This window comes from Emiliania huxleyi, assembly GCF_000372725.1.
Source record: "Emiliania huxleyi CCMP1516 unplaced genomic scaffold EMIHUscaffold_9, whole genome shotgun sequence".
In the NCBI taxonomy this organism is placed as follows: domain Eukaryota; phylum Haptophyta; order Isochrysidales; family Noelaerhabdaceae; genus Emiliania; species Emiliania huxleyi.
Genome location: NW_005195301.1, coordinates 1185262 through 1194496, shown reverse-complemented (window position 1 = coordinate 1194496; position 9235 = coordinate 1185262). Strand labels below are relative to the sequence as shown.

Genomic DNA, 9235 nt, shown 5'->3' with positions numbered 1-9235 from the left:
CCTCGTCCTCGCGCGGTGCTCCGAAGACGTTGGCGTACTCTCCCCGTAGGGCCGTCGCCCGAGAACACGCTGCCGCTGCCAGAGGTGCAGGAGCAGTTCTCGGGCGCCCCCTTCCTCGCGCTCGCCATTCCCGCCGGCGTGTACGTCGTGCTGTGCGTGGCCATCCTCGTGCCCCGCTCGCCCCTGAAGCGGTGGAGGCCGGCGCCAAACTCACTCCGGCTCTCGCTGCTGACGGCGGCGGGCGCGGGCGTGGCGGGGGCATTCTCGATGACCTTCGGCAAGGTAATCTCTCCCCATACCTCCCCATACTCCCCATACCTCCCCATACCTCTCCATACCTCCCCATACCTCTCCATACCTCCCCATACCTCCCCATACCTCCCCATACCTCCCCATACCTCCCCATACCTCCCCATACCTCCCCATACCTCTCCATACCTCCCCATACCTCTCCATACCTCCCCATACCTCTCCATACCTCCCCATACCTCCCCATACCTCCCCATACCTCCCCATACCTCTCAATATCTCCCACACATCTCCCACACATCTCCCACACATCTCCCACACATCTCCCCGTCTCTTGACGCGACGAGCTTCGGCAAGGTGATCACGACCGCCGTCGAGGATCCTCCGAAGGCCGCCGAGCTCTGGGTCACCACGCTAGACGCTGAAACACTTATTCATGTCTCCCAACCAGCACTCGAGAGACACGTACTCCGCTGTCTTCACCCGCATTCAGCTGTATTCACTGTTTTCCTATCAGCTGTTCACGCGGTGCTGGGGGGAGGGGCGCAGTTTGCCTGCACCGACCGCCTTGTTCGCCGTGTCTCTCGCCCGCTTGACGGCAACCTACTTGTCCACACGCTGAGGTTGGACTAGGGCCAGCCCCCCCCTCGCATCTCCACACCCTGAGACCGGAGCCTTCATCGCCGCCTTCATCGCCGCCTTCGCCTCAGCTTCCGCAGCCTCCGCCGCCTCCTGCCCCGCCGCTAGCGCCGCCGCCGGGTCCTCCTCCGCCTCCGCCTCCTCCTCCCTCTCTGCGACCGCCCAGCTCACCGAGCGCCTGAGCCTATCGCGGTCGCGTTCGTGGACGCGTCATCGCTCCTCGTGGGCCAGGCACGAAAGCGCCGATCCGGGCAGCGGCGCGCACCCCACGCCCTCAAACTCGGCGTGCTCGCGGGTGAGAATGTACTCCTGCCACGCGGCTGCGCCCAAATCGTCCTCGTCCTCGTCCTCCTCTCCCTCCTCCTCCTCCTCCTCCTCCTCTCCCTCCTCCTCCTCCTCCTCTCCCTCCTCCTCCTCCTCCTCCCCTTCGCTCGACGAAGCCTCCGCCAGCTCGAGGACGGTCGCCGCGATCTCGTCCACCTCCGCCGCCAACGCCTCCGCGGTGATGTCGCGGCGGAGCCGGCCGCCAGCCCGCGCGGCGGTGATGGCGCTGCGGAGCCGGCCGAAGCCCCTCGAGCCTCCCCCTCTCGGAGGCTCGTGCGGCAGCTGCCTCGCGTCGTGCAGGAAGGCGCCGCCGAACTGCTGCGCGGCCGCCCGCTCGCGCGCTGCCACGAGCTCCGCCTGCCGGCGCCGCTCGCGGGCGCGCAAGGGCCTCGGCGGCGGCGGAGGAGGGGGCGGCGGAGGAAACGGCGGAGGCAGCGGCGGCGGCGGCGGCGGGGCTGGCGGTGGGGGTGGCGGCGGGGGCAGCGGCGCGCTGGAAGTTGCTGCCCGTGCGCTAGTCATGGCCGACTCGAGGGCGGCCAGCTGCGCCCGCAAGGCTCCCTCGTCGGCACCGGGCGCAAGGGCCTCGAGCTGCGCCCGCAAGGCGGCGACCGCCTCGTCCGCGTCGGCCAGCAGCCCAACCCCCGCACGAGCCGCCGGCGTGGAGGAGGAGCGGGGGGCGGGAAGGCGGGGGGCGGGAGGGCGGCGCCCGGCGGGCGGCGGCGGCGGCGGCAGCAGTGGAGGGATCACGGCGGCGGGCGCGGCGTCGTCGCGGACGAGGGGAGAGAGGGTCGCCTCGCCCCCCTCGCCCTCCTCGCCCTCGCCGGCTCTCTCCGCCTGAACCGTCTGGAACGCCTCGTCGACGTCCTCCTCCGCCTCCTTCTCCTGATCTTCCCCCTCCTCCCCTCCGACGACCTACCGGCACCCACCCCCGCTGCTCACGGGCAAGCAAGGACCAAGGCGGCTCCAGAACAAGGGTAGAATGGGAGAGGGGGGGGGGGGGGGGGCACCCACCTCCTCGCTCGAGGGGGGGCTCGAGGGGCGTCCCGCCGTCAAAACGGAACGCCTCTTCTTCTCGCGCCGCGGTGTGTACTGCAGCGGGAGGCCTGTGCCAAGGGAGGGGGCGTGCATGTGGCACCCGCGGGAGTAACGCCCGCGGGGGTGAAGAGGAGGGTAGGGAGAGGGAGGGACGTGGCGCTCCCGAGGCCGAGCGGGAGGAGGGAGGAGCGGGTCGAGGTGAGGGGGGTCGAGGTGAGGGGGGTCGAGGTGAGCTAAGGGGGTTGAGGGTGAGGTCAGGGGGGCGGGGTGAGGTCAGCGGGACGCGGCGGCGCGCCGCTGAGGTTGACGACCCAATAGGGCGAGTACAGCACGACCGTGAGCGCGGCCGAAGCCGCGAGCGGCTTGGAGTCGAGCGAGAGGGAGAAGGGCACCCGGTTCGCGCGGGGCAGCAGCAGCCGCTCGGGAGGGCGGAGCAGCGGCGTCGCGGCGCTCCAGCCGGTGCGCGGAAGCTGCAGCCGCAGCCGCAGCGCTGCGTCGACGCCGGAGCCGTGCCACGCCAGCCGACCGCGGCTCTCGAGCACGCCGCGCCACCTATTCACAGCCGGCGCCGTGAAGCGCCACGCCAGCCGGCGGCTCCCGAGGAGCGGCGCCACCGTGGCGTCGAGCTGCTGCGGGGGGACCTGTTCACAGCGGGGCGGCGTGAAGAGGCGCTGCTTGCGCCAAAGGCGCGAGCCCGCCGCCGCGGCGACCCCGGCTCGAGTGAGCCGATCTCGACGCGAGCGCTCGCGAGGGTCGCGTTCTCCACCACGAGCGGCGGCTCGAGCTCGAGCGTGGACGGCCAGAGGAGCATCGCCGCCTAGTGGCAGCAGGCAGCCTCAACCCCCTCGAGGCTCTGCACCCAAGACCGCGCGCCAGAGCCGCAGCGCCGCCTGCCCGCGCGAGCCGCGGACGGCGTCGCTGCCCGAGGCGCCCCTCCGGGCGGCGCTGCTGCCGCGCAGGGAGGCGTGGAGGTGGAAGCTGCGGCCGAGGGCGAGCGTCACCTCGCTTGCGCCACCCTGCCGCTCCTCGAGCCAGCTCGCCTCCCACGGGACGGGCTCCTCGAGGTCTCGGATCGGGCCCTCGGCCCACTGCGTCTCCTCCTCCTCCTTCTCCCGCCTCTCCTCCTTCTCCTTCTCCCGCCTCTCCTCCTTCTCCCGCCTCTCCTCCCTCTCCTCCCTCTCCTCCTTCTCCTCCTTCTCCTTGAGCGAGCGGCTCGACGCAGCTCGCTGCGTGGCCTCCGCTGCGCCGCTCGCCTCGGCCGGGGCGGGAGAGGGGAAGCTGTCGTGGCGGCGAGGCTCCAGCCCTTCTCCGCCGAGCGGCGGCGGCGGCTGGACGGGCGGCGGCCGCCGAGGCGTCCGCGGGGGTGAGATTGGCTGCTGCTGCAACGGTGGCGGCGGCGGCGGCGGCGGCGGTGGCGGAGGAGGAGCAGGTGGAGGTGGCGGAGGAGGTGGCAATGGAGGAGGAGGAGGAGGCGGCGGCGGCGGCGGCGGCGGCGGCGGTGGCGGCGGCAGCGGCGGAGGTGGTGGTGGTGGTGGTGGTGGAGGAGGAGGAGGAGGAGGAGGGCGCTTCGCCGGACAGCAGAGGAGCTGAGCAGCCTCTCCCATCTGTCCCACGGCGAGCGCGGGCGACCAGCGGTACTCGCTCCCCGCCCCTGACCTCTGAAGGGGAGGCCCCGAGGGTCGGGGCGAGGCGAGCGCCACCCCACGTCCGGGAGGTGTCGGGGACGCGTCCTCGAGTGCGGGCGAGGCAGGCACTGTGTCGCCCGGCCGCACACGAACCATCACGTCGGCTGCGAGGGCCAACGGCACCCGCACCGTCTCGCCGGGGAGAGCAAGCGCCTCCTGCTCGGCCGCCAGCCGCGGGGAGTAGAAGAGGAGCTCGAGCGGTACGCCTGAGTCGCACGGGGACGCAGAGGGGCGGTCGAGAAAGGGGGAGTGGACGACCCTGCGCCAGCCGGCTGCGGTGGCGAGGGGCGGGCGCGCGCCGCTCTGGTTCCTCAGCGAGATTGGCGAGCCCACGGTCACGATCGTGGCCGTCCCCTCGTGGCCCACCTCCACGACCACGCGCAGCGGCGCGCCCGACGTGCTGCGCACCGTGTGGCAAGTCTCGCCGGCGAGGTCCACGCGCGTGCAGACAGGCTCGAGGCCGCCGCACGACACCGCGACGGAGCAGTCGCGGAGCAGGTCCGAGGCGGGCACGACGCCGCCCTCGCCGCCCCCCCACGCGGCGGCGCCGTCCGGCGTCGGCGAGCCGCCGCCCACGTCCGCCCAAAAGTCGAAGCAGGCCGCCGAGGCGGAGGCGACGACACGGGGCCGAGCGGACGGGCGCGCGCAGCAAGAGCCGTCGTCGCACCGCGCGCTCCCCTGCCCGTCGGCGCGCCAGAACTCCAGGGGCATGCCCGTCTCGTTCCTCAGGACGAAGCGGCCTCCCCCGTCCGCCGCCGAGCCTCCGGCGCCCGTGACGGCGACGAGCGGCGCGTAGCCGTCTCCGTCGCGCAACAGCTGCCTCTCGCGCAGCAGACCCTCGAGGAGGGGCTCCGTCACCTAGTCATGGTCAGAGGATGGGGCCTCCCTGCCCCCTGGTCAGCGCTCGAGGCGGGCCCCCGCTCACGTTGACGTTGAGCGGCGATGCGGCCGCGAGCTCGACCTCATACCTACGCCGCACCCGCCTCACGCTCACGCCGCAGTCGTGTCACGGCTCGGGCCCGCGCGCCGAGCGGCTCGAGCATCATGCTCTCGGGTCATCTCGGGTAATCACGGTCTCATCGCGATCTCGGCGAATCTCGGCGAATCTCGCACTGCTCCACGACGCGGTTGAGCCGCCGCTCGAGCGAGGCCGCGCACCACTCGAGGACCGGCTCCCACGCGCCATTGTGCGGGTTGGCGTGGCACACCTGTTCGGCAGCAGAGCGCAGCCTCACTCCCACAACCAAGGCCGGACCTCCCCAGCTAGCCCCGGCAGCTCGAGCGCCTCGGCGCGGGCGGCGATGGATGTCCGCACGAGCTGGTCCGAGCCATAGGTGCGGCGGCACGCGACGCCGGCCCCCGCCAGCGCCTCGGCCGCCGCCGCGTCGACAGCGGCCTCGCGACGGTTGCCGCCGCAACGCAGGCGGAGCAGCGGCTTCGCGTCGTGGCCTGCAAGGCGTGCCATGGGACGTGTCAGGGATGCGCCGCGCGCAAACGGAGCGGCTCTGCGTCTCGTTGCCCGAGAGGAAGACCGCCTCGAGCGAGTGCAGCGCGAGCGACCACTCGTGGTCGAAGCGGTAGATGAAGCGGAAGACGTAGTACGCAAACACCTGCGCTCGCCGCTCATCGTGTCACGCTCATCGTGTCACGCTCATCGTGTCACGCTCATCGTGTCACGCTCATCGTGTCACGCTCAGACCGGAGACGGCGCAACACGCAACGGACCTGCGCGCTGCCCCAGCCGCGCACCGCCCACGCCGCGAGCCGCGCGGCGAAGCGGCGCGTGAGCAGGGCGCGGGTCGGGCCTGTCCACGCCACGAGGCGTGAAGAGACGCTGCTCACTCCACGCCGCGGGGGGAGCAGGGGCAACGGGCTGGCCGAGCTCGAGGCGGATGCGCTGTCGCGGGCGCGGCAGGAGCGGCGACGAGCAGGCGCGAAGCCGCGCGAAGCCGCGCGCGCCGTCGGACTCGCCCGAAAAGAGTCCCGGCGCGGGAGACTCGACGACGCGGTGGAAGGGGAGGCTGCCGCTGAAGCGGTCGGTCGCGCAGACGGAGCCCACGTCGACCGCCAGCTGCTTCTCCCGCCACCTATGACGTGCGCCTCGCATTGTCACGGGCATGTCGCGGGCGTGTTCTGGCGGCCTCCTTCTCCCGCCGCCGGCCAAACGCGACCGCCGCGCCCACCCGCCGCATCTCGAGCGTGGCAAGCGGCTCCGCCGCGTTTGCCGCCTCGCCCGCCGCCCCGCCCGTTCCCGGCGCAAGGCAAGCGGCGCCAGAGGAGAGGAGCCGACGCGCCTCCGCGCACGCGGCGGTCTCGTCGAGCAGCGACACCTACCCGTGTGCGAAGCTCCCTCCTCCGGCCCGGGCGCAGAGTCGCGTGGCGCTTGGCCGGGGCGGCGTGCGCCGTGACGCTGTCGATCTCGCAGAGCAGGCGGCAGCGCAGCCGCGGCGTCCCAAGCAGCACACCGAGCTGGTCGAGCCTATCGGCGGCAAGAATGGGAGCCCGTGTGCAGCCTCGCCCTCCTCCGCCTCGCTCGCTCTCGCGCTCTCCGACTGCGGCGGCTCTGCGGCGGCGGCGCGTCACGAGCCTGCACGGCCCCGTGTCCTCTGGCCGGGAGGAGTGCCGGAGGGCGAGCCGCAGCGTCGCCCGCGCCGCCTCCCACTCGCCCCGCGAGCGGGCGCGAAAGTAGAGCACGTCCCACGGGTTGAGGCTCGCCTATTGTCTCGGCCATGGCTCGTGGACACATGTTGTCGTGCACACGCGCCCCGGGACGGAGAGCCCCGCAGGCTGACGCCCTCCTCGAGGGCCGCGAGCTCGCTCCGCCTCTCCGCCGCGTCAGCGAGCCTACGCACGGGAGCTGCCTCGGAGCCGTCATGGGCTAGTCACGGACCCCCCCCGCCCCCCCGCGACATGGCGAGCCCGGCGCAGTCGCCGCCGCGCTCGATCAGCCGCCAAGCTGCGCGCCGCTCTGCCCAGCGCCCGTGCGCGGCGCGGTGCAGCAGCTCGAAGCGCAGCCGCTGCCGCCGCCGCTGGAGCAGGCTCTCAGCGCGGAGGCTGAGGGTGCGCCGCCTCCGCCACGTCGACTCGCAGCTGACGCTGTGGAGTGCCCACCGCCACCACTCCGCGGGCGCCCGCCGCACGGAGAGGGCGGGGCGGGTGGGCACGTGTTTGTTGAAGCGCAGAAAGTGGGACCCGAAGTCGAGCAAGCGCGCCTATGCGAGGGAGGGCTCCGAGGAGGTGCCGAGAGGGGGCGGGGCAGGGTCCGGAGGTGGGATCGGAAAGGGGGGGGGGCGCCAGCACGCGCAGCTGTCCCTCGTGCAGCGAAACGTCCTGGGCAGGCGCCCGCACCTCCGCCACCGCCAGGTCCTCCTCCTCCTCCTCCTCCTCCGCCGCCGCCGCCTTCTCCTCCTCCACCGCCGAGCCGCTCGGCGCAGAACCGCTGCCCCGCCCGCCGCTGCTGCTCCGCGGGCCGTCGCTGCTCCGCTCGCCGCCGCGGCTCGCGCCGCCCGCCGCCGGCCGGCGGACGGCGATGCTGACGGAGGCGGTTGGAAGGGACACCACGGCTGGCTGGGCAACGAGCTGCGGCAGCAGCAAGCCGGCGAGGAGCTCGGGCAGCGGCGCCGCCGCGATGAACTCGCGCGGCACGGCGGAGGAGGTCTCGCACGCGCGGAGGACGACGCCGCTCGCGGAGAGCCGCAGGACGAGGGCCTACGAGAGACGGTGTCTCGGAACCGTCCTGGACGTGTCCCGGGGACGTGTCCGCAGCCAGCAGGGCGAGATGTGGCCGGCAGGGCTGGGTCCGAGCTTGGTCGCGAGGCGTCGACCGCGGAGGCGTCGCTCGGAAAGCTGGGAGAGGCGTCGCTGGGAGAGGCGTCGCTGGGAGAGGCGTCGCTGGGAGAGGCGTCGCTGGGAGAGGCGTCGCTGGGAGAGCAACCGCTTGGATCGCCCGGTGACGGTGCAGGCTCGACGAGGATGCAGTCTGCATGCAGCGAGAGGGCAAAGGGCGGGCCGGAGAGGGAGGAGTCCTCGAGGCAAAAGGCGAGCCGCGTCGCGCGCACCGAGGCGGAGGAGAGGGCGGCGCGCAGCAGCCGGCCCCTCACTCCGTCTCCGACCATCTCACTCAGCAGGCTAGCCGAGGTTGGCCGAGGCAGCGAGCCGCTCAGCAGGTGCTCGGCGGCGGCCACGGCGGCGGCGTGGGCGGCGTCGCGCGCAGCCTTGTGGCGGCGCTGCGCCTCGTCGCTCCACTCTCGTGGCCGCTGCAGCCCTGCGAGCAGGCTGACGCCGTCGACACGGACATCGATGCCGGCGCGGCGTAGCTGGCGCCACGGAGGCACGGCGATGACGAGGGTGGAGATGTGCGCAGCGGCGAGCTCGAGCGGGAGATTCGGATGATGCGTGGCGTCGACCGCCGGCGAGAGGTCGCAAAATTTTATGAGCGTCCAGCAGCCGTCCGAGCGGTCCTCCAGCTCGAGGCGTGCCACGGCGCCGAGACACCGCTCGAGCAACGCGGCGAGGATGCCAGCGGGGCTAAGGCGATGCCACCAGCGCATCAAATGAGAGCAGCACCAATTGAGCAGCACCGATCGACACACCGATTGAACCACAGAATTGGGGTGTCTGAGCTTGTGCGTCTTGGGTCGCGCGTTGTGTTTTTGTGCTCGGCCCTGCCCGCTGCCGAACTCGGCGTGTCACTCGGTTTTCTTTTGAGATAGCTTTCGGCAAAAAACGGGTATTTTGCGGGTATACCTGTGGAAAACCCCGGGTATACCTGGAAAATATCCTGCGACCGCCTGGGTATCGTGCCGATTTCCTCAATTTTGCGTCAGATTTTGCCCCAGACCAGCTCTCAGACTCACTCAGGGAACTCGCGAGTTTCCAGAATGGAGCACCAAACACCCTCTGTTTTCCCTGGAAATTTCCGGAAACGCAAAGTGCTGGGGACCCTCTGTTTTCCTTTTGAGAGCGCCTTCGTTGTTAATAGTACAAACCCAATGGTCCCTTGCTAGCGGTCCTTCGTTGCAGTCGCACACACTCACACGCCACGCCGCACCGCGCGCCCGCCCACTGCCCCGCCCAGGCGGGAAAGAGATGAGGAGATGGGACAGCAAAGCCAAAGCGAGGACAGGTAGGAGACATCACAGCCTAGGAGACATCATAGCCTAGGAGTGCAAAGTGACTTATGTGGTATCTGCTGCTCAAGGGAGGGGGGTGGGTAGAGCTCTAGCAGACTTGAAGGGCCACCACAGATGGTGCTGAGTGGCTGCCAGTTCGAGGCCGCTGGGGGTTGGGCTAGGAAGGGGGTG

At 71.6% G+C, this 9235-nt stretch overlaps 1 protein-coding gene across 1 annotated transcript; it reads right to left on the bottom strand.

Annotated features, from left to right (window-relative positions):
• Positions 1-1098: 1098 nt before the first annotated feature.
• Positions 1099-8482, bottom strand: EMIHUDRAFT_448671 (hypothetical protein; the record flags this gene model as incomplete). The annotated part of the gene is made up of 21 exons (XM_005757844.1): positions 1099-1197; positions 1369-1569; positions 2559-2799; positions 2958-3064; positions 3114-3305; positions 4002-4332; positions 4600-4790; positions 4858-4900; positions 5046-5140; positions 5218-5381; positions 5452-5542; positions 5658-5737; positions 5775-6019; positions 6090-6262; positions 6336-6411; positions 6520-6647; positions 6725-6776; positions 6843-7144; positions 7491-7640; positions 7901-8060; positions 8178-8482. 21 exons carry the CDS (start codon positions 8480-8482, stop codon positions 1099-1101), a joined length of 3426 nt encoding a protein of 1141 aa, XP_005757901.1.
• Positions 8483-9235: the final 753 nt, after the last annotated feature.